Source organism: Oncorhynchus kisutch, linkage group LG8 (assembly GCF_002021735.2).
Source record: "Oncorhynchus kisutch isolate 150728-3 linkage group LG8, Okis_V2, whole genome shotgun sequence".
Taxonomy (NCBI): Eukaryota; Metazoa; Chordata; class Actinopteri; order Salmoniformes; family Salmonidae; genus Oncorhynchus; species Oncorhynchus kisutch.
In genome coordinates this window covers 29125137-29150578 of record NC_034181.2, presented here as the reverse complement: position 1 = coordinate 29150578, position 25442 = coordinate 29125137, and the positions used below count along the sequence as shown (strand labels likewise).

At 45.5% G+C, this 25442-nt stretch overlaps 1 protein-coding gene across 2 annotated transcripts in view; it reads right to left on the bottom strand.

Moving 5' to 3' along the window:
- Positions 1-25442, bottom strand: part of LOC109894908 (tetratricopeptide repeat protein 28) — a 216204-nt gene that overhangs the window by 83489 nt on the left and 107273 nt on the right. For both annotated transcript variants that reach the window (XM_031830060.1, XM_031830061.1), the window contains exon 4: positions 24889-25019. In XM_031830060.1, the coding sequence (XP_031685920.1) occupies positions 24889-25019 (131 nt within the window). The remainder of the gene's footprint in view (positions 1-24888; positions 25020-25442) is intronic.

Sequence of the window (25442 nt, the reverse complement as noted above, 5' to 3'; positions counted from 1 at the left end):
TACAGGGACATTTCCAACAACACACACTTCAAAGGCCTCATTCCTCAGCCTCTCAGACACACCAGGTTAACCCAATCCTTTCAGTGCTGCCGTGGGGCCCAGTGAGCAGACAGCACTGGCCACGCAGATAAAGGCCCAAAGAGCATCTCAGCACTGGGCTGTACTATCAGACAGCCTCCATGGAACAGAAACACCACCAGCTGCTCCCAGGAGATTTAAGACCAAAGCAAGACGCGTGTGAGGGGAACATGGTGGTAAGGCTGGGGGATAATCACAGTAGGAATCCCAGTAACATTCCATGTAGAACTTCCAGATCTCTCTCTTTTAAACGAATGGCATGTGCACCTTCTTCTTGTTCTAGTCTGGCTGTATGTTCATTTGCGTTTTCTATGTGCTCTACCTCAAGTTCCCTTTCCCGGTACTCAAACTCATTTCTGTTGCTCCAATTTTGCCTTTAGTTCTAAGTTCCACAGTTGCACGTCCAAGGGGTCTCCCCACCTACACGTAGCACTCTTTTCATCACTCTTTTAGGATGGACAGTTATCACACTGATGTCATAATGCTTTGCAATGATGATCAGATTCGCCTTTGTACATTGATATAGTATTTCCCAACTAGGCTTTTCCCCAAATGCTTCCAAAGACCATGGTTTTCTTTTTTTCCTGTGTGGTTATGCAACTTTCAAACTGATTTGACTAATTTTATAACCCCTGTTGGTTGTCAGTGGCAGAAAAAGTGTCGTTGGAACACTCAAATATCTGGGCACAGTAGAGCTTCAGTGTAGGTGATTAGAGCGACTACATGGAAAACAAGATCTTTGAACAAGCCCTTATTTTGTTACATTCCCTAAAAACTAACAAAAAATGTCGCCCCCCAAAAAAAGGGGAACTAACAAATAAATGAGTGCCATCCAGAAGGAAACAGGTGGGATTTGAGATGGGTTCTGAAAGGCATCCATGGGGTGCCTACTGGGTGCTAGCCAATCCAATATAGAAGGGTCTTAAAAGATACGCACCATGGACGCCAACTGGATTTTCCTGAGAACAGACAAACTAAAAGAAAAACCCACAACAACTTAGGATAGGGACTTGCAACAAATATGAAGCAAAACTGAACACTATATAAAGGCTTTGTTCGGCTCTCTAAAGTTGGAAATGCTAACATCTCCTCTCCAACTGATGCACTGGGCTAGCAGGTCTTAAATACCAGTTGGGCCAGCACAGGTGAAACACATAATGACTAACACGGTAATTCGATTGGGCCAGCAGGTGAAACACATCCTGACCAACGATCTCGAAATGGACCTTGAAATGGAGAGAAACCAAAGCCTGAAACAACACACATGCAACATCCCTCTCCCTCCTGGCTAGGGGGGTCCAGATTTGTGAGGAAAAGGGGGGGAAAGTAGCGACTAGAGCAACACCTTGAGTTAGAACTGCTCCTAAACACCCCACTGTCTCCATAGACACACACAGCTGCACCGCTCAGACTACAGCACTCAGAGAAAGACACACAGAGGGTGGGGGGATGGTGGGAGAGAGAGAGAAAAAGAACGACAGAAGAAGGAGACGGAGGGAGAAGGAGGGACTGAGAGTGTGGCGAGAGAGAGAGTGGCGAGAGAGAGAGTGAGGGGGGATATGTTTACCAAACACTCTGCAGGGACTGTGTTGGAATTTAAAGGCCTGCTTTTCCTGGAATGCTTGTTGTGTTCAGGTCACGCAATGTAAGCAGAGGGATTTGCCAGTGTAGGAGGAACACTTGGCTGTGCTCAACTCTCAGCTCTGCTTAGTGAAGGAACTGCTGTCTGGGAGGAGTAGGGGAGAGATGTGATTGAGAAAACCTCTGTAGGCACTGGAAGTGTCTGTGTGCTTCAATACTGAGAAGTTTGCTCCAGGGTGAGAATGATGGAGAAAACACTAGTCTTGTTCCGGTGAGTGTATGGATGTTTGTGTGTCAGATTGGCTTCCTGTCGTTCGAGAGAGAGCAGCGTAGAAATCAGAGCCATGCTCAAGCAGTGACAAGACTAACTCGAAGTGGACAGAGTCATAACATTACACTTACAACCCAAGATGAGGCAATGGTTTGAGGAGGAACAAAGAGAATGAGAGAGAAGGAGAGGAGGAGGGAAATGAGAAAGGAAGGGAGCGAGGGAGGGAGAGAAAGAGAGGACTAGCAGTGCAGCCAAGCCAAAACCAACATCTATTACAAGAGTCATCCCACATCTGCAACAGTGGCTGGCCCAGGACCAACCTGAGGTGGACTGGAACTGTAGCCTTACTAGGTCCCGCCCACCTCCCCCATCCTCCAACCACTGAGCAGCCAACCAGATCCTACTATGTTTGGATGGGGATTGTTCTTTTGTCTGCAAATATTTGAACAGAGTTGCTCTTGGTGAGCTGGTGGAAGAAAACCCATGGATCAGTGTACTAGTGTTTGTGTGGTGAACTATATCTTACTACTGTATGACATACCTGTAACCACAACACACCTGTTGTAGAGTAGCTTCACAAACCTGCACACACTGGTGTGAAAGATACACATACTTATGTTCTTCCTCTCAAGGCACCCCAGAAAAATATTTTTCACTCATAATTATTCTCTTTCTCAACACAAGCTCACATACAAAGATAAAGCAGAAAAAGGCGTCTTTTGTCTGCTGAGCGCTGATGAAAAACTACCCACTGAGAACTTCAATCACTTCTGAAAATGAGCTTGTGTCATTAGTCCTGTCTGTCACTCTGCTGGGGCGCTGGGGGAGCAGCCATTGGCATCCTCTTTGCCTCCCCTCTACCTCCACTCTGCCTCTCTCTGCAAATTCTCTGTCTCCCCTCTGCTTCCCAGCCACCCTGCAAGCACGGGCCTTCCTTCCCTGGGCGTGGCTGCTCTGTAGCAGGGTAGGAGACCAGGGAGGGGCTAGGAGGGGACGGGAACGGGGGACGGGGGGGACCAGGGAGGGAACCAGGGGGAGACACCATCCTGTTCTGGAATCTATTCTGCTCCTGGAATAATGGAGCTGTATGAGGGGTGGTGGTGTCTATGTACATAACCCCCTGAAGGCTCATCCTTTCAGACAGACAGCACGCATATACAATGAATACTGGGACATTCTGCATGTCAGTGGAGGCTGCTCAGAGGAGGAGGGGGAGGACCATCCAACTCAGTGAATTTCATAAAAATTGTTAAACATTTAAAAAGTGTTATTTTTTTGATAAAAATATACTAAATATTTTCACATCACCAAATAACTGATTTATACACACTGTTTTGAAATTAAGGTCTACAGCAGCCTCAATAGCACTCTCTGGGGTAGCACCATGGTGTATCTGGAGAACAGCTAGCTTCCGTCCTCCTCTGGGTACATTGACTTCAATACAAAACCTAGGAGGTTCATGGTTCTCACCCCCTTCCATAGACTGACACAGTAATTACGACAACTTCTAGAGTACGTCCTCCAACCTAGCAAAGCTCTTGCAGCATGAACTGACATGTTGTCCACTTAATCAAAGGATCAGAGCATGAATCTGGTACTGAAAGCATAAGCTACAGCTAGCTAGCACTGCAGTGCATCAAATGTGGTGAGTAGTTGGCTCAAAGAAAGAGAAAGACAATAGTTGAACAAATTAATTTCAAAACAAATTAAGGAGAAGAAGATGATAGAGAGAGAGCTAGCTATATTTCATTGTCTTTGTTTTCACTTTCACTTAGCTAACGCAGCTAAGCTAATTTAGCCTACTTAACATGAATATCATTCCTCTCTGTTTATCTAGCTGGCTAAGGCTATCCAACACTGGAACTCTTCCAAGTCAAGGTAAGCTTTCGGTTTTCTTAATTTATATATTGTAACTGCTAAACGGCTTGCTGTACACTGTACTGCGTGATTGTAGCGGGTTTACTAACATGTTACTTCTAGTAGCTATGTTAACTTTGACGTTAAGCTAATATGGTTACAACGATGTAGGCTGTGTGTAGAGGTTAGAGGTTATGGTATGAAGGTTTGGCTTGGAAAGGTTTTTGTGTTGTGCACTGAGCATGTACAATTATACAACGAGCAAAGTGATGATTCTGTTTGTATGAGGCTGCTATGAAAGTGAACTGTTTGCGTGTGGTCAGGTGTATTCATTCAGCCAATTCTGTTGAAAAACATTTCTTAAACGGAAGCAAACGGAACAAAACAGGGATAAACCTACCAGAATTTGTCCAATAGAAACTCTCGTTTCCAGCTGTTTTGACTAATGATTACACCCTAGATCAGCTAGATGCAGGCAACAATGTTCAAGGCAGTATTGAATGTGTCACTGTCTGTCACCTTGATTACTCCAATTTGTCTCTCGACCTGTGCACCTACGTTATAAACGTTCATTCATAGGCTAGGTTGGAGCAACCAGTATTATGTAGTAGTCTAAATCTATCGATGTCACATTGAGCTGGGTGAATGGAAAATGAATGACATTCATTCAATATGCTGTAATAGAAATAAGGCCATGCTCATAAAAAGAAACAGCACCGACTGCTACTTACACATGTGTGATATTGCCACACATGCACAGAGATGCATGCACACGCACAGACCCTGCCGTAAGACCCAGAGAGCTGTCAGAAAGCAGAGGGTGGGAAGGAGGGAGGAAGGCTGGTGAGATTGGCCTCTGTGGATCCAGTGATTCTCTCATTATTAACTCCTCAGAGGATCACACACCCTAATCACACTAAGGCTCTCTGAAAGACAAGGACGTGTCCGTGCACATATCCAGACAGGACTCGGTACCAGTACTCCTTGTATATAGCCTCGTAATTTATTGTTACTATTTCTTTTTTATTTTCACATTAGAATTTATTTTCTTACTTTTGAACTCAGCATTGTTGGGAAAGGGCTCGTAAGTAATCACTTCATGGTAACGTCTACACCTGCTGTATTCGGCACACGGGACAAAGAAAATTAGATTTCATTTGATTTTGATTTAACTCACACACACACACACACACACACACACACACACACACACACACACACACACACACACACACACACACACACACACACACACACACACACACACACACACACACACACACACACACACACACACACACACACACACACTGTGAAAACAGGCTCTATAAACAAAAAGCTTCTTGCTAAGTGCGCGCACACACACACACAAACGTGCAGCTCACTCTCATGGTGACTTTGATTTATGATACCAGAGCCATATCAGTGGCATCATCAGTACGGTGGACATTACTGCTACAAGCACAAAACAGCAATCTAAGGAGTCCCCGGTCAATGAGTGTGTGTATTTGTGTGTGTGTGTCTGTGTGTGAATGGAAGTGTGTGTGTAAATGATATTTGTAATAGAGTGTGTGTTTGTAAGTGATCAGATTGTTGTGTGCAAGACAGAGCAGAAGCCATTCTTGTAGGCTTCCCATCCCCGCACAAGATGAAGTATTTTCATTTCACTCACTGGGGGCCTCATATTTTCTCTTCATTTTATTGCATTCTGTTAGCATTTTCCACACAGACACATTCCACCTACACACACAGACATCCAAGAGTGAGAGAGAGAGAGAGAGAGGGAGGTTTGGTTTAAATACCATGCCACAGAGCCAGGAATGCTGACACTGCTGTAGCTGGGGACAAAAGCTGAAGAGACTGAAAGCGAGACAGAGACAGAGACAGAGACAGAGACAGAGACAGAGACAGAGAGAGAGAAAAAAGAAACAGAGAGAGAGAGTTGAAGGAGCTGGTGTGTATACAGTGAGGGCTGCTATAGGCAAACCGGGGAACAGTAATTCCCCTCTATGGTTATTATGTCAGGGAGTCTTGCGCAAGACCATTTTCTCACCCTGCAAAAATGCAGTCTCCCCAGTCCCTCAGTGTGCAGCAGCTATATATAATGCACACATCAAACGCTCCGAGCTGCTCTGACCTCACTTTCTGGGAGCCCAGCGGATTCCTCATACTACCGGAGAGTGTTTCACACAGGACCCATCTCACATACACAATTCACCTCCACCAAACCTTCTGAATTCCACTATCTCTCCGAAGAGAAACTCATCACATGCTAACAGAAAGAGGAGGAGAGCAACAGAGCACTGCGTTTGGTGAAAACCTTGACTTGGCTGTTGAATAAGTACAGAGAGACAGAGAGAGAGAGACAGAGAGAGAGAGACAGAGCGAGAGAGAGAGAGAGAGAGATAAGGGGTGGAAAGGATGGATAGTCATTAGCCTATACGCCTCAAACTCAACTCTGGAACTTGAAGCCAGTTCCACTGTATTTTCCCATTGTTCTCCTCTAATCAGAGACTGATTTAGACCTGGGACACCAGGTGTGTGCAATTAATGATCAGGTAGAACAGAAAACCAGCAAGCTGCGGACCTCATTGGGTAAGAGTTGAATAGCCCTGGCCTATACTGTATCTCGTTTCAGAGAGGAAGTGGGAGCAGAGAAGGAAGTGCACACATATCAGCAGTGAGAAGAGAAATGCACTCCTTTGTCTGCTGTACTGCAATCTGGACTCTGTCCACCGTGCTGTGTGTTTCTCTAACACATTAACCTTATCACTGGCCCAGCCGGGTCATTTCAAAGCCATTGGAGTGCCTTTATGCATCACTATAGTGACTGGCTCTAAAGGGGAGACCCTGGTTGTTGCAGGGTTGGAACCATTCTTTGGCCACGTCCAGAATCAATAACCATTTAAACACAGACACGGTGATAATCAAGGCTAGTAATTGTTCCAATGTGTAAAATCAGGGCTAGAATAGAGCAGTGCCCAGAGGACATCATTTATTTTCTGCATTGCTGTCCCTGACCTCTGAACCTTGCTCCTAATCACCAATTAGCATGCATCTTTCAGATTTCAGGCTGAATCGACGGAAGCTACAGGGTCTAGCCTAACAACAACACACACAACTCTACTACTCCACAGGACACACTGAATATGCCAATACTCCAAACTGACAGGTGTTGGGAATATGTTCCATAGTATCTGCTGAATATAACCCAGGATGTCCCTTGTCAAAACATCTTGTGGGAACAGACCTGGTGACATGACTCATTAGCCAAGTTAATAGATGTAGTCTTGTTTCGCACATCAAATCAAATCTCCCCAGTCCAGTAATATGAGTTTCTGTGTTAGTGTGTATTCAAGGAGCCATTTCACACTGCTGGGCTAGAAATAGTTCTTACACCAGCTGACCCTAGCCCTCTCCCCTGAGACAGCAATACACAAAGTACACACACATCTCTGCACACATACTCACACAGTATACACACACACACACACACCCGTATGCTCTTCTTCTTCCTCCCTCTCTCCCTTTATACCTCCCTCCCTCCTGTCTCTCCCTCTCCTGTTCCCTGTCTTCTCCCCCTCCCATACTCCTCTCTTCTACTTTCTTCCTTCATTAAAATTGACTTCCTAAAGCCTCCATTCGTCTTGCTGACAGCTCCACTATCGATCGGCCTGGAGAGAAAGGATGCAGTTCCAGGGCTCTAAATGGCTCTCTGGCCAGCCTGGAAGATGGCTGGATGTATCCCGAAGGGAGGCGAGGAGGAGGGGAATAAATGGGCGAGCTGGAGAAACCAACCACGTTCTCACGTCAGCTATACCTTAGGGTGGGAGGTCTCCTATCACCCTGTACTCTACTGTAGATACCTGATTCACTTTGAAAACCCTGAAATCCTGTTGCACTGTAGCTGACCAGCAAAACTACATAGACGTGTTTCATCATTAAGTTATGGACACAGCGCCATCACCCTATACGTTTTAGATAGCGCTGAAGAGGCGAAGACACCAAGGGGGATCAGGCAGTGTCACAAAATCAAACTGATAATCATTGGAGAGCATGACCAATTAAGCACCGAAGTACAGAGCTAGGAGATTAGAAACCTCTCAGGACTTGTTCAATTGGGTCACAGTGAAGTGGCACCCCTACAAGTCCCTGGCATACATGCTATAATACACTCCAATTATTCAACTGGGCCCAGAAAGTCTGGCAGACTGTAAAAACTACACTGAGAACATAAGCAACACATGGGAGAGCAGGTTTCAATTGGCCACGCTGACACACAATTCATTTCAATCAAACCCATCTGAAGTAGCTTTCCGCTGGCTGACGTCTTTAATGGGCCTCCATCCCTTATCGTCAGCTGTTATCAAGGGAAGATGAGTTGGCACTTTCCCTCTTCATCCCTCTCTCCCTCCATCCTTCCCGGGTGACACAAATTCTTCTGCCAAGATTGATGATTGGACATTTGATTTTCCTAATGATTAAAATATCTGCAGTCGCTGCCCTGCCGTAGAACCCCCACAGACTGAGTTTCACCCCCCTGCCTAAACCAACCCTCCCACCCCTCCTCAGATGAACGCTGTGAATGTATCGGGGTTGTCATCTATAATCATAGAGCGCAGCACAACACCGCCAGTCAGCAGGGGGGAGTCTCCCGGGAACGTGTCACTGTTTATTTGTTCTCTAATCTGTCCCTCTGAATTGCCATTGATTGCAGTAGCTAGGGAGAGAAAAACAGACAAGGTGTAATATTCAAGACAAATTACTCGACTTCCCAGTTGCGAGGAGCAGTTCAATCTACATAAGGCCAGATAGTGGTTAGAGACAGGCAATGTTTAAAAAAAAGGTTGTTAGCATTAACCAACGACCTTTGACTCCCCGGTATCGATACTGTGATCAGTAAATATCTCAGCCTCTACTACAGTATTCGGACTCAGCTGCTCTATGTAGCAGCCCATTCAAACAGCACGGCCATATACAGTATAGAATCCTAGAGTCGTGGAATGTACTGATGCTTTCTAGGGGGCATCATAAGGTAAAGAGAGGGTCTGAGGATCTGTCAACTGGAGAGAGAAGTGAAAGGGGGAGAGAAATGGGTGGGAAAAAGAGAGAGAGAGAGAGAGAGAGACAGGGGAAGTAGACGGAAGGAGATGTGAGGTAGCTGAGGGAGGGAGTGTGGGAAAGAGAAAGGGAGGGTGAACTAGTGGAGAAAAATAGGAAATAGGGAAGGAGAGGGGAGAAATGGAGCATGGGGCAGAGAGGAGAGAAGAGGAGAAGAGAGGAAGGAGAGGGGAGAAATGGAGCATGGGGCAGAGAGGAGAGAAGAGGAGAAGAGAGGAAGGAGAGGGGAGAATTGGAGCATGCGGCAGAGGGGAGAGAAGAGGAGAAGAGAGGAAGGAGATAGGATGGAGGGTTAAGGCTGTGGCGATGCAGAGAGCAGTAGTCAATATGACAGCACTCATTCATCTCTCTGACAGCACTCCAAGTGCTTCACTAGGGAGACACATCGCTGCATCACCTACAATGCAGCAAATGCAGAGCACACACTCACAAACACAAATACGCCTTTACCAACCCTCCACTTTACAACACACACACACACACATTTACCATTTACCTATCCTTGTGTGGACCGAACAACTGATTCCCATTCAAAATCCTATTTTCCTAACCCCCAACCCTTAAACTTAACCACAAACCTATCCATAACTCCTAACCCCTAATCCTAATTCTAACCCCAATTGTAACCCTAAACTTAACCCCTAAACCTAAAATAGCCTTTTTCCTTGTGGCAAAAATATCCCACAAGGATAGTAAAACCAAACACACACACACACAGTATTTTCCAGGGAGCCTGCCCCAAGACTACATTTTGGGTCAATAGTATCTTGGGGGTGGGGCAAAATCAGTAAATACACCATTACACCGTAACCTGCTAACTCACAAAACACAGCCACAGGCCATGACACACACACACACACACACACACACACACACACACACACACACGCTAATTAGATAAGGCTGTGCGCTGCAACAATCAAATTAAGAGCAATAAATCTCGCAGTAGCGGCCTGAAGCTAGATGGCTCATACCAACCTGCCTGCACTGTGGACAATGGGACAAATCACCTGACAATCTGACATACATTCACCTCCACAATCCATGCAAACCACATTCCTTTAGTCCATTTAGTGATTGCTATTGTGAGATACTTTACTGATGCTGAGGCTTATAGACTTAACACACACACACACACAAACACATCCCTGTTTCCCTCTCCTGGCTGGTCATGGCCCATTGGCTGTTTTCAGCCGTACATTTTCCATGATTCACGGCTAAGTGCGTCGGTGTAGAACAGTTCTGACTCACCGGGCCCAGGAAAGGAGAGACAGGCTGGCTGTGTGTCGTTACAGCACACCAGGATAGATGGACCACATGCAGGTTAGAATGGCTGCTACACTACCACCACCAGGGGCTGAGCCTAGCACAATGAGACGAGGAAAAACTCTTCTTTATGTGGAGCTAGGCTAATGGCTGTGATGGTAAGTAAGCATTTCACTGTTAAGTCTACACCTGTTGTTTACAAAGCATATGATGAATACAATTTGATTTGACTTGGTGTGGTCTTGCTAGACCCATACACAGGGGCTGTGGGTCTGGGCTGTTCTATGACATCTGTGGATACAAGGGGAAAGAAAGGTACTTGCACTCATTTGGCTTGACACCCTTTTCCCCAATCCCTTCGTCCCCCTCCTCCTACTCCTCCTCCTTCTCCCCAAGCTGGGCCAGCTCATACTCTATAAATGAACCCCCTAATGATCCCCAAATCTTCCTTCTCAATCAGCAGAGGAGGTGTGGGGAGCGAGGAGAGGGGAGGATGGGATCCTCCTATTAGAGCAGGGCCCCATAAAGGCAGCTGAGGCACCAGGCCCCTAATGATTCCTTAATGATCCCCCTCCTCGGCTGTAGCACTGACAAACCCTGACTAACCCTGACCCCAGGAACACCCACCAGGCCCCCCACGCTAGTTTAGTTAGTGGAAATTCCTTTCAGCAGATCAAGCAAGGGAAACGGCCGAGTAGACAAACAAAGACAGAGAGGTAGGAGGAGACGAGTTGTGGTATAGGGGCAGTTAGACCTCTAGACCCCAATGCTCTCCCCTCTACCCAACCTCTTTAGCTGGGTTTCTGATTTCCATTGCAAGCCTGCAATGGGTTGAGGGAGCCAGCAGCAGAAGAATAGCATTTTAACATCACAGGGTAACGTAATTACAGAGTGTACCATCGCCAGCCTGCCTCAGTTTCTCCTAAATACTCACACCCCAAATTAGGGGTTACCTCACTCAAGCTAAACCTACTATTTAAGACTAGGACGTCACATGCAAACACAGGAGAGGAGAGGCAGTTTAGTTTTACCAGCAGAGTTTATCAGGAGAATGACATGAAGCTGTTCAGTCAGACGGTTGCTATTGAGAACCAGAGTAGACCAGGTGGGGCCACATTAACCTACTGTATGGAAGGACTTGGCAGGGCCACATATGGCTGAATAAAGGAGAGTGTGTTTATGTTATATGTCCAGCATATCTGACAGCAGAAAATCTGCTAAAGATATTTCCAAAGTCTGCGAGTAAATTTTGTATTTTTTATTTCTGTGGTACAGTATGACCTCACAGGCTTGGACTGCAGCTCAGAGCGAGTCACGGTCGCGGATGACAGAACACTGCACTCCAGGAGCCATTCCCAAGTTCCCCCTCTCCTCTCATAGATAACACCAGCAGCTTTCCCCCTCACCTTTTAAACCACCCATCCCACTCTCACTGTCCTTCCATGTATTTGTCCCTCTCTAACACAACCACAAGGTACATCCACATAACCAATTATACCATCATTCATTCCCTTCAAGATATTCCATCTTTAAGAGCAGTAATCATTTGAAAACATAGGAAATCTGTATGGCTTGCGGAATGTATTTATCCAAAACAGAGACGTTGGTCACGACCATACTCTAGAGTAAGTGGAAAGTGAATAACTCATAATGGCCGGTGTAGTGGTCATAAGCAATATGTGTGATTAAGGCCAGTGACTAGGCCAACTGTAGAAATGAGGAGTGGTGGCCCATCAGTCTGGCAGGCAGCAGCAGAGTCCGGGCCTTGCATGGCAGAGCATTAGGAGATGAAAGAGAGGCCGTGCGTTGCGCCTCTACTGATAAAAACAGGATCCAATTACTGCCTGTGATTAATGGAGAATGCTCCCAGGAAGATCTCTGTCTTCTGTCTCTCTCTGCTCCTCCATCACAGGACACAGCCAGGCAACTTTGCACTGCACTGCGCTGGGGGATAGGCCAATAGTAGTGCTACTATATTAATGTTGTAGTAAGATCTCTGTCTTCTGTCTCTCTCTGCTGCTCCATCGCAGGACACAGCCAGGCCACTCTGCACTGCACTGTACTGCACTGCACTGTCCTGCACTGTACTGCACTGGGTGAAAGGCTAGTAGTAGTTACACTGGAGTAACACATGGATAGACAAGCGGTATAATGTGTGTGTGAGAACACCACCTATTCTGGGGAATTGCTACCTGCATTGAGGTAAAGGGCATAATTACTAATAAAGTGCTAAGATGGAGGTTTATGTACTGTATGTGTGAGCCAGTGGAGGTTCCTCAGAGGAGGAAGGAATTAAAACAGTGAAACAATAGTGAAAGTTATCCTTTTTAGATAAAAGTATACAAAATATATTAATGTCACCAAATTACAGATCTAAACACACTGTTTTACAATGTAGATCTACAGTAGCCTCAACAGCACTCTCTGGGGTAGCACCATGGTGTAACCGGAGGACAGTTATTGACTTCAATACAAAGCTAAGGAGGCTCATGGTTCTCACCCCCTTCCATATGCTTACACAGCAATTAGGAAGACTTCCGGAGGATGTCCTCCAACCCACCAGAGATCTTGCAGCATGAACTGACATGTTGTCTTTCAATCAAAGGATCAGAGAATTAATATAGTACTGAAAGTAGAAGCTACAGCTAGCTAGCACTGCGGTGCATAAAGTGGGTTGAGTAGTTGACTCAAAGCAGCAAAGAGAGAGACAGATTTTTTTTTCTTAGTTTACCTTTCACTTACTTAGCTAGCTAAGGCAGCTAATTTAGCCTACTCAACAACCTGACTCAAACAGATGAATGCTATTTATGTTAGCTAGCTGGCTAAGGTTATCCAACAAAGCAACTCTTTCAACTCAAGGTAAGCTTGAGGTTTTAACTGTTAAACTGCTTGCTGTACACTGTACTGCTTGATTGTACACGCGGGTTTACTAATACGTTAGTTGTAGTAGTTTGTTGACTATGACGTTAGCTAATATGGTGATAACGATGTAGGCTATGTAGCGGTTAGTGGCTATTGTATGATCTGTTTCATCTGTCCTTGTGCTTGTCTCCACACCCTCCAGGTGTCACCCATCTTCCCCACTTATCCTCTGGGTATTTATACCTGAGTTTTCTGTCTGTCTGTGCCAGTTCGTCTTGCTTGTCAAGCTTACCTGTGTTTGTCTTCTTAGCTCCTGCTTTTCCCTAGTCTCTTTTTTCTCGCCCTCCTGGTTTTTGACCCTTGTCTGTCCTGACTCTGAGCCCGCCCGTCTGACCACTCTGCCTGTCCCTGACCCTGGGCCTGCCTGCCATCCTGTACCTTTGCTCCACCTCTGGATTAATGAACTCTGCCTGTCCCTGACCCTGCCTGCCGTCCTGTATCTTTGCTCCTACGCTGGATTATCAACCCCTGCCTGCCTTGACCTGTAGTTTGCCTGCCCCTGTTGTTACAATAAACATAGTTACTTCACACAGTCCGCACTTGGGTCTACCTTGATAACTGACCCAGCAGACTTGGACCAGCCCTGCAACGCCACCTCCTCCCAAGGAGCCACCATTGGTAGGCACAAGGAGTTGCTTCGCGGTCTGATGGAAGGGTTTCAGGATGTGGCCGAAAGTCACAACCTAGCCTTGAATGCATTGTGGGAGCAATTCCATGGATTGCCTACTAGGCAGCCTACCACGACAGTAACCTCCCAGCCCCTCTGTTACCCGGCTGGTAGCAGCACCTTCACCCCGGTTTCCCAGGAACCGCACTTACCTCCCCCGGAGCGCTACAATGGAGATTCCCAAATCTGCCGGGCCTTTCTCTCCCAGTGCTCCCTCATTTCCGAGCTGCAGCCTTCTTCGTTCCCTACGAAGATAGCGTACATTATTACGCTGATGTCTGGGAGGGCATTCGCCTGGGCCATGGGGTGTGGGAACAACAATCCGACATCTACCTCAAACTGGAGGTATTCGTGGCGGAGGTGAGAAAAGTTTGAGGCTCCGTTGTCTGGGAGAGAGGCTGCCCGAAAGTTACTCCAGCTTCGGCTGGACACCCTCAGTGTGGCAGACTATGCGGTGGAGTTCCGCACTCTAGCAGCAGGGGCTACCTGGACACGTTCCTGCACGGATAATCGGAGGAGGTAAAGGATGAGCTGGTAGCCCACCTTTCAGCTGATGAACCCCCGGAAGTCCCCAGCATCTACGTCCCCAAGAGGATCCGAGCTTACGAGAGTCCCTCCAAGAGCCTCCGGAGACTGCCGATTCACCTCTTTCCGAGCCGATGCAGCTCGGCAGGGCTGGGCTGTCTCCAGCCGAAAGCTTACGTAGACTTGAGATCCAGAGTTGTCTGTATTGCGGTACTGCCAGGTCATTTTGTGTCTACCTGTCCCTTCAAGAGACCTAGCTCATTTGCTGGAGTGAGTACACTGGTGGGTCTTAAAGATAATTGTTCTTCTCCCCTTACTCGCACCCCTCTCCATGCCACCCTGCTGTGGGGCGACCAGTCCAAGTCTCTCCAGGTACTCATCGACTCGGGGGCTGATGTGAGTCTCATGGACGTTACCGTGGCGTCCGAGCTGGGCATCCTCACTCAACCCCTCTACATTCCCATGGGTGTTAGAGCACTGCGTCGACGGGCACTCTATAGGTCGGGTCACCCACCAGAACACCCCCGTCAACCTACGAGTGTTGGGGAACCACAGTGAGATGATCCAAATCCTGCTGGTTGAGACTTTGCAGGTTGCCGTGGTATTGGGATTCCTGTCCTGCCACACTCATTGCCTGAAGTCAGCTCTGCCTGCCGCGGGACGTCTTCCTGGGGGCTTGGAAATTGCCCCGGACCTCTCTGCAAGCTTCGCAGAGTACCAGGACCTCCGGGAATAGTTCAGTAAGGCCCAGGCCACTTCGCTTCCGTAACACCGACCGGTATCCAAGAGAGTCAAGCCTGAGGTGTTGGCCCGCCGCTATAGTGCCGTGGCTACACCCCCGGAAGCAGAGACCTTTTCCCCCCACTCTAAGATCATTGGCCCCTCTGCTGTTTGTCCTCTGTTTTCCCGTACCCTCTGTATTTTTCCTACCCTTTCTGTGTCTAGAGTCAAAACCATGTCTGACTGCCCCTTGTCTTCTGTTTAAAGGCCCATCCCTCCCCCCATGTCATTGATGGCCAGCCAGCGTACACGGTGAAACGCCTCCTGAGGGTTCAACCACGGGGCAGGGATTTCCAGTATCTGGTTGACTGGGAGGGTTATGGCGCAGAGGAGAGGTGCTGGGTTCCCACTAAAGAAATCCTGGACCCGGCCCTCATCGCCGACTTTCACTGCCGGTACCCCAGTCAACCAGGTATCCGCCCAGGTGGAACGCCAGGTGGTGGTGGTGTGTGGGGTGGGGGGGGGGGATACTGTCATTTGCCTGCCCCTGTTACAATAAACATTGTTACTTCACACAGTCTGCACTTGGGTCTTACCTTGTTACCTGATAGTTTGAAGGGAAAAGGTGAGAGGAGGAGAGCTCGTAGTTGCGAGAAGGAATTATACAACGAGCAAGTGATCATGCTGTATGTGGCTGCAATGAATGTGAACTGTGTGTGTGGGTGATCAGGGTGGATTCATTCCGCTGATTCTGTTGCAAACAGTTTCTTAAATGGAAGCAAACGGAACCAAATAGGGAAGGATCTACCTGAATTTGTCCAATAGAAACTCTAGTTTTAGATGCAAAAATGTACATTTTGCAACTGTTTGGACTAATGATTACACTCCTGATCAGCTGGAAGCAGGCAAGAGTGTGCAAGGCGGTATTGAATTTGTCACTGTCTGTCACCTTGATTTTTCCAATTTATCTCTCAACCTGTGCACCTACATTATAAACTTTCATTTGTAGGCTAGGTTGTAGCAACCTCATGATGGGTATAGGGAAAATGTGAGTATCATGTAGTAGCCTAAACCTATCAATGTTACAATGAGCTGGATGACTGGAATATGAATGACAGTCATCCAATATGTGACCTGTTTCAGGAAGCTAGGCGTATATTGCACATCACTATCATCATTAGTCATTTAGGTCAACATTGGATCATTCAGAGATCCTCACTGAACTTCTGGAGAGAGTTTGCTGCACTGAAAGTAAAGGGGCTGAATAATTTTGCACGCCCAATTTTTCCGTTTTTGATTTGTTAAAAAAGTTTGAAATATCCAATAAATGTCGTTCCACTTCATGATTGTGTCCCACTTGTTGTTGATTCTTCACAAAAAAATACAATTGTATATCTTTATGTTTGAAGCCTGAAATGTGGCAAAAGGTCGCAAAGTTCAAGGGGGCCGAATACTTTCGCAAGGCACTGTACCATCTGTAAATATGAATGTAGAGTGGGGCAAAAAAGTATTGAGTCAGCCACCAATTGTGCAAGTTCTCCCACTTAAAAAGATGAGAGGCCTGTAATTTTCATCATAGGCACACTTAAACTATGGCAGACAAAATGAGAAAAAAAAGGACAAAGAATTCTGAGTTGCATCCAAAGAACACCATACCTACTGTGAAGCATGGGGGTGGAAACATCATGCTTTGGGGCTGTTTTTCTGCAAAGGGACCAGGACGACTGATCCGTGTAAAGGAAAGAATGAATGGGGCCATGTATCGTGAGATTTTGAGTGAAAACCTTGACGATGAAACGTGGCTGGGTCTTTCAGCATGACAATGATCCCAAACACACCGCCTGGGCAATGAAGGAGTGGCTTCGTAAGAAGCATTTCAAGGTCCTGGAGTGGCCTAGCCAGTCTCCAGATCTCAACCCCATAGAACATCTTTGGAGGGAGTTGAAAGTATGTGTTGCCCAGCAACAGCCCCAAAACACCACTGCTCTAGAGGAGATCTGCATGGAGGAATGGGCCAAAATACCAGCAACAGAGTGTGAAAAACTTGTGAAGACTTACAGAAAACATTTGACCTCTGTCACTGCCAACAAAAGGGTATATAACAAAGTATTGAGATAAACTTTTGTTATTGACCAAATACTTGTTTTCCACCATAACTTGCAAATAAATTCATTAAAAACCCTACAATGTGATTTTCTGGATTTTTTCCCCCTCATTTTGTCTGTCATAGTTGAAGTGTACCTATGATGAAAATTACAGGCCTCTCTCATCTTTTTAAGTGGGAGAACTTGCACAGTTGGTGGCTTACTAAATACTTTTTTTGCCCCACTGTAATTGTTAAATTATGAGCCTAGTTGGTTTAGCCACGGAAAAAGCGGGAACCTTCTCGCTAGCCATGATTGGCTGAGATAACGGATGGGCTGGATATGCCGGGAGATGAGTTTGGATTGGTCTGCCATGTAGCATGCTTCTATCTATAACGTGAGCTGCTCAGTATGTGTTGATAGTCCTTTCTACTACAGTGGTTTTGAAAAACATAACGTTAGCAATCGAGAACTCCAAAAGTTTTGCTAATTTTCTTAACAACATTGATGCCCTGAATTTAGCATATAGGATGCACAGTTGAAGTTTACATCCACCATAGCCAAATACATTTCATCTCAGTTTTTCAAAAATCCTGACATTTAATCCTAGTAGAAAGTCCCTGTTTTAGGTCAGTTAGGATCACCACTTTATTTTCAGAATAATAGTAGAGAGAATGATTTATTTCAGCTTATATTTCATCACATTCATCACATTCCCAGTGGGTCAGAAGTTTACATACACTCAATTAGTATTTGGTAGCATTGCCTTTAAATTGTTTAACTTGGGTCAAACGTTTCGGGTAGACTTCCAAAAGATTCCCACAATAAGTTGGGTGAATGTTGGCCCATTCCCTCTGACAGAGCTGGTGTAACTGAGTCAGGTTAGTAGGCCTCCTTGCTCACACACACTTTTTCAGTTCTGCCCACAAATGTTCTATAGGATGGAGGTCAGGGCTTTGTGATGGCCACTCCAATACCTTGACTTTGTTGTCCTTAAGCCATTTTGCCACCACTTTGGAAGTATGCTTGGGGTCATTGTCCATTTGGAAGATCCATTTGCGACCAAGCTTTAACTTCCTGACTGATGTCTTGAGATGTTGCTTCAATATATCCACGTAATTTTCCATCCACATAATTTTCCAGCCTCATGATGCCATCTATTTTGTGAAGTGCACCAGTCCCTCCTGCATCAAAGCACTCCCACAACTTGATGCTGCCACCCCCGTGCTTCACAGTTGGGATGGTGTTGTTTGGCTTGCAAGCCTCCCCCTTTTCCTCCAAACATAACGATGGTCATTATGACCAAACAGTTCTATTTTTGTTTCATCAGACCAGAGGACATTTCTCCAAAAAAGTATGATCTTGTTCCCATGTGCAGTTGTAAACCGTAGTCTGGCTTTTTTTATGGCGGTTTTGGAGCAGTGGCTTCTTCCTTGGTGAGCAGCCTTTCAGGTTATGTCGATATAGGACTCGTTTTACTGTGGATATAGATACTTTGTACCTGTTTCCCCCATCATCTTCACAAGGTCCTTTGCTGTTGCTCTGGATTGATTTGCACTTTTCGCACCAAAGTACGTTCATCTCTAGGAGACAGAACGCGTCTCCTTCATGAGCAGTATGAAGGATGCGTGGTCCCATGGTGTTGATACTTGCATACTATTGTTTGAACAGATGAACGTGGTACCTTCAGGCATTTGGAAATGGCTCCCAAGGATGAACCAGACTTGTGAAGGTCTACAATTGTTTTTCTGAGGTCTTGGCTGATTTCTTCTGATTTTACCATGATGTCAAGCAAATAGGCACTGCATTTGAAGGTAGTCCTTGAAATACATCCACAAGTACACCTCCAATTGACTCAAATGATGTCAATTAGCCTATCAGAAGCTTCTAAAGCAATGACATAATTTGCTGTTTAACCTGTTTGGGATAGGGGGCAGCATTTTCATGTTTGGATGAAAAGCGTGCCCAGAGTAAAATGCCTGCTACTCAGTCCCAGTTGCATATTATTAGTGGATCTGGATAGAAAACACATTGAAGTTTCTAAAACTGTTTGATTGATGTCTGTGAGTATAACAGAACTCATATGGCAGGCAAAGACCTGAGAAAAAATCCAACCAGGAAGTGGGAAATCTGAGGTTTGTAGTTTTTCAAGTCTTTGCCTATCCAAGATACAGTGTAAATTTGGTCCGATTGCACTTCCTAAGGCTTCCACTAGATGTCAACAGTCTTTTGAACCTTGTTTTAGGCTTCTACTGTGAAGAAGAAGAGAATGAGAGCAGTTTCAACCAGAGGTCTGGCAGAGTGCCTTGAGCTCAGTCAGGCGCGCACTTTGAGAGGTAGCTGCGTTCCTTTGTATTTCTAAAGACAAAGGAATTCTCCAGTTGAAACATTATTGAAGATGTATGATAAAAACATCGTAAAGATTATATAGGATAGAAAACACTCTGAAGTTTCTAAAACTGTTTGAATGATGTCTGAGTATAACAGAACTCATATGGCAGGCAAAAACCTGAGAAGAAATTTCCTAAGGATTCCACTCGATGTCAACCGTCTTTAGAAACTTGAATGAGGCTTCTACTGTGATGTGGGGCCGGATGAGAATTCTTTGAGTCAGTAGTCTGGCAGAGAGCCAGGTCCTGGTCATGCGCATTTCACATGATAGCGACCTGCGTTCCATGGCTTTTCTACAGACAATGGAATTCAATTCAATTCAATTCAAGGGCTTTATTGGCATGGGAAACATGTGTTAACATTGCCAAAGCAAGTGAGGTAGATAATATATAAAGTGGAATTCTCCGGTTGGAACGTTATTGAAGATTTATGATAAAAAACATCCTAAAGATTGATTCTATACTTAGTTTGAAATGTTTCTACGACCTGTAATATAACTTTTTGAAGTTTTCGTCCGACGTTCGGCTGGACCTGCACAAGCGTTTGGATTTGTATACTAAACGCCCTAGCAAAAGTAGCTACTTGGACATAAATAATGGACATTATCGAACAAATCCAACATTTATTGTGGAACTAGGATTCCTGGGAGTGCATTCTGATGAAGATCATCAAAGGTAAAGGAATATTTATAATGTTATTTCTGATTTCTATTGACTCCAACATGGTGGAATATTTTTTCTTTTTCTGAGTGTGAAGTTTAAAAAAAAATCTGACACAGCCTTTCCTTAAGGCTATTTCCATGTCTAACAATTGTATTTTCATCTACATTTATAATGAGTATTTCTGTCAAATGATGTGGCTCTCTGCAATATCAACGGATGTTTTTGGAACTAGTGAACGTAACGCGCCAATGTATACTGAGATTGATAAAGTTCATATTTATATGAAACAAAAAACATACATGTATTGTGTAACATGAAGTTCTATGAGAGTCATTTGATGAAGATCATCAAAGGTTAGTGATTCATTTGATCTCTATTTCTGCTTTTTGTGACTCCTCTCTTTGGCTGGAAAAATGGCTGTGTTTTTCTGTGACTAGGTACTGACCTAACATTATCATTTGGTGTGATTTCGTCGTAAAGCATTTTTAAAATCGGACACTGTGGTGGGATTAACAACAAGTTTATATTTAGAAACTTTGATATTTCTGTTGTTTGCATTTGGCACCCTGCACTTTCACTGGCTGTTGTCATATCGATCTCGTTAGCGGGATTTCAGCCGTAAGAAGTTAAAGGCACAGTCAACTTAGTGTATGTAAACTTCTGACCCACTGGAATTGTGACACAGTGGATTATAAGTGAAATTGTTGGAAAAATTACTTGAGTCATGCACAAAGTAGATGTCCTAAACAATTTGCCAAAACTATAGTTTGTTAACAAGAAATGTGTGGAATGGTTGAAAAACGAGTTTTAATGACTCCATCCTAAGTGTATGTAAACTTCCAACTTCAACTGTAGGTCAAGGAACAGATCAAATCTATTTTTACCTGGAGTTCTTTTTCTAGCTCTTAGTCTCTATTTGTATCAAATGTAAAAAACACATTTCAAATGTTGCTACATAGGACCAAATCCAGGCGGTGGGTTACATAAGCTGTAATTGAAGTAAGACCATGCTCATAAAAAAAGTTGTCCTCTCTAATCTTAAACGGCACCGACAGCCACTGGTGGGAGCGCCCCTTACTCTCTCTCCTTCACACTCTTCACGGTCTCTACTGGAACTTCAGTGAGCAGCAGCACAACATCCTGTGTCCAGGTTGGCCTGGCCTCTAGGAAGTGACCTCACCTCCTCTAAGGCCAGATAATACGTTTGACATCAGAAAGCAAAACACTAGCTGGGCTAGCTACAGTAATGAGGGATCCGTTCCCTCCGTTAGCCCCCAGTGTTCTGCTCTGCTCTCTGAGAGAGGCCAGGTGGTGTGACACACATGTGACTGATTAGGGGACCAGAGGCTGAGGTCCAGAGGTGCCAGGGGGGGATGTCCTGTAGGAGGCAGCAGCCATTAGCAGCATGGGATGACCTAGTCAAGGCCCTGGAATAGTCTTTACATAACACCTCAGACACAGCTTACATAACTTGTACTGGCCCACTTCTAAAAGTACTGTTAGTGTGTGGTGGAAAGGTGAGGGGATGTTCCCTCTCAGAAGAAGTGAATGAGAGAGTATTGTATAAGAATGGGTCAGTATTATTCAACATGTAATGTGTACGGGCTGTGTGCTAAACCAAAGGGGGGGATAGAGGGATGAGAGGTGTCCTTAACAGCCAGTCAGGTGGCAGCTTGGTGTTAGTAGGAGGATATAGATATGATTAGGAAGGGTGGAGGCTTTCATAGTAATCCTTTACTGTCTGACTGAGAAGGCAGGGTTGTAGGGGCACGGAAACAGACACACACACACACAAACACGCACACACTCATTAAAAGCTACCATCTGGTCAGCCAATTACTGCCAGTGCCTAATATGTTTTTTAAATTTTTTATTTCACCTTTAATTAACCAGATAGGCTAGTTGAGAACAAGTTCTCATTTACAACTGCGATCTGGCCAAGATAAAGCAAAGCAGTTCGACACAAAACAGAGTTACACATGGAGTAAACAAACATACAGTCAATATCACAACAGAAACAAGTCTATATACAGTGTGTGCAAATGAGGTAAGATTAGGGAGATAGGCAATAAATAGGCCATAGTGGCAAAATAATTACACTTTAGCAATTAAACACTGGAGTTATAGATGTGCAGAAGATGAATGTGCAAGTAGAGATACTGGGGTGCAAAGGACAAAAAAAACAGTATGTGGATGAGGTAGTTGGATGGGCTATTTACAGATGGACTATATACAGGTGCAGTGATCTGTGAGCTGCCCTGACAGCTGGTGCTTAAAGTTAGTGAGGGAGATATGAGTCTCCAGGGCATACAGGTCGCAGTGGTGGGTGGTATATGGGGCTTTGGTGACAAAACCGATGGCACTGTGATAGACTGCAACCAATTTGCTGAGTAGAGTGTTGGAGGCTATTTTGTAAATGACATCGCCGAAGTCAAGGATCGGTAGGATGGTCAGTTTTAATGTGAACTGGGTATTGAGACCCCAAATTAAACACAGACCCCCACACGCCTTACCTTATCCACAAGCACACTCAAATACAGCTCACCCTAACACTACTGTAACTTAACCTGTGTGCATGACATACTGTACGTAGGTCTAGGCCTTCCACTGATGGCTGTGGTCTTTTGCCTATCTATCTATGTGGAGGTATTTGTGTGAGAGATGTGAGGGGCCTTTGGCAGTTAGCTGTAGCTTTGTTTCTCATTGTGTGGTTATGTCTGGACTGTATAAACGTCCTCTGATATCTGCGAAAACAAACAGTTGAAGCGGCTGGGGAGGTGCTGGAGGGGAGGATAAGAGATGAGGGGAGCAGTGGGATGTGGGAAGCAGGGAGGAACAGGGGGGAAAGCAGGGAGAGATGAGGGGATACAGGGATGGACACAGTGGATGCAGGGAGAGACGGGGGAAGCAGGTAGAGACGGGGGATGGACACGGGGGAGGCAGGGAGAGACGGGGGAAGCAGGGAGGGACGGGGGAAGCAGGGAGAGACGGGGGATGGACACGGGGGAGGCATGGAGATACGGGGGAAGCAGGAAGAGAAGGGGGAAGCAGGGAGGGACGGGGGAAGCAGGGAGAGACGGGGGAAGCAGGGAGAGACGGGGGAAGCAGGGAGAGACGGGGGAAGCAAGGGCATTCTTCTCTCTGGGCTGGGTGACGGAACTGTGCTGGAACAAGCACCCCCCACAATCACCACAGAGGTCAGGCAGAACACACAGAGAAAGAGAGAGAGAGAGAGTGAGAGCGGGGTTAAGGGAGAGAGAGAGAGAGAAACTAGCCCTTTTTCTCACTGTCTGGCCCTCCCTCATGCTCTACCTTTATTCTTATCTCTCTCTCTCTCTCCCTCATGCTCTACCTTTATTCTTATCTCTCTCTCTCTCTCCCTCATGCTCTACCTTTATTCTTCTCTCTCTCTCTCTCCCTCTCCCTCATGCTCTACCTTTATTCTTCTCTCTCTCTCTCTCCCTCATGCTCTACCTTTATTCTTCTCTCTCTCTCTCTCTCTCTCTCTCTCTCTCTCTCTCTCACTCAAGCTCTCACTCAAGCTCTCACTCAAGCTCTCACTCTCCCTTGTCCGTCAGTTTTTTCTCACTCATGTCCTTTGTTTTCTTTCCCCCTCTATTTCATATCCAAACAGCTTAATCAGTCTAAATGGCATTCCTAAAGCAACATATGTTGCCAAAGCTGAATCATGTACAGGATAACTGAATCATGTACAGGATAAATATCTCTATAATATCTGCATAAACGTTTTGCATTGATAACGAGGAGCACCAGCTGTTACTAATGGCCCTCCCATTGGTCTCTCCACCTCTCTATCCCTCGCCTTGTCACCTTCACTTGTTCTCCTAGCCCACTTCTCATCCCTCTCTCTCTCTGACAGGAGAACCAGCAGCAGAGCCTTCCTGCTCTTCAGTCTTACCCTTCAGTCATCCTCTGAACGACCAAGACAGAGGAGAAGATGCTGGACACATCACTATGACAACCACTAACAGAAACAGAAAAAAAACACTAGCCATCCTTCCCCCATATGACCTCACCCCTCCTATAGCAGAAGATAACCTAAAACTATATGAGAGATTTCTCTTACATTTTATCTTTATTTAACTAGGCAAGTCACTTAAGAACAAATTCTCATTTAGGAACAATTCTTATTTAGGAACAGTGGGTTAACTGCCTTGTTCAGGAGGAAAATGACAGGTTTTTACCTTGTCAGCTCGGGGATTTGAACAAGCAACCTTTCAGTTACAGTTACAGTTACTAGTAGAACGCAAAAGGTGCCATTTCGAAAGTGGGTGGTGCATAATCAGTTGTCCTCTTGTACTGTCAGTCATTGCATACCTCAGAGAGCTATTTAGAACTTATCAGAAATGTCCAGATCAAAACATAGTTTTTTTAGCCCATAGATGTTTTTATAAAGTTCGAGTCATGCAAATATCACGTGAATACACATTAGACATGGCAAAATGTATAGAATTGCAAGAACATTTGCTTTAAACTGCTAAATGTTCTCTGCAACCCATGACAAAATGTGTAGAATTGCAGGAAATAAGCTTTAAATCTGCAAATGTTCTCTCCCCCAACAAGAGGGGTGTGAACAATTTGTGTCATGAACAGTGCTTGTGCCCATAGAAATAGTCAATGCTGGAAGGGGGGGCCTGAGTGAAAAAGTTTGGGAACCCCTGATAAGAGGACACATCTTCTCCTCATGAGTGGGATGTTGCCATGTGTGTCTCAGTCTCTTACCTCCCTGTCCTTGAGCTTCATAGCCAGGACCAGCTGGTGGCGGTGGTTGGTCAGGGCCTCGCGGTAGTTCCCCTTGGAGAAGAATGCTGAGCCCAGGTTGCCATGGGCACGGCATTCACCTGTTTGGTCACCTGGAGCAGAGGAGGAAAGGGAGGAGAAAGGACATGTCACTCCAGGACAGTTTAGGGCAAAGGACAGTGTTCTCTATACAAAATCATCTGAGAACATAATCAATACTTTGTAAGCATCTGTATACTTGTTTGTTTATCACTCAGGTTATATACAGTACAACAGGAAAATCACTACTAAATGTGCTGTAACTCAGTGTAGATTTACAGGGCAGTCATGGTCCTCCACCATCTTAGAGCAGTGATGCAGTGATACGTTGGATCTCCTTGACACTGACATCCCATTATGTCCTTAAATGGAGTACTGGGTGTTCTAAGCTGCTGTACAGACAGAGCTCCACAGTAGAAGTAGACCTGCTAGACCTGACCTCCAGGCCCTAGTGGGGTGAGAGGTGGAGAAGGGGAGGCCTTATTACATCTGCCTGA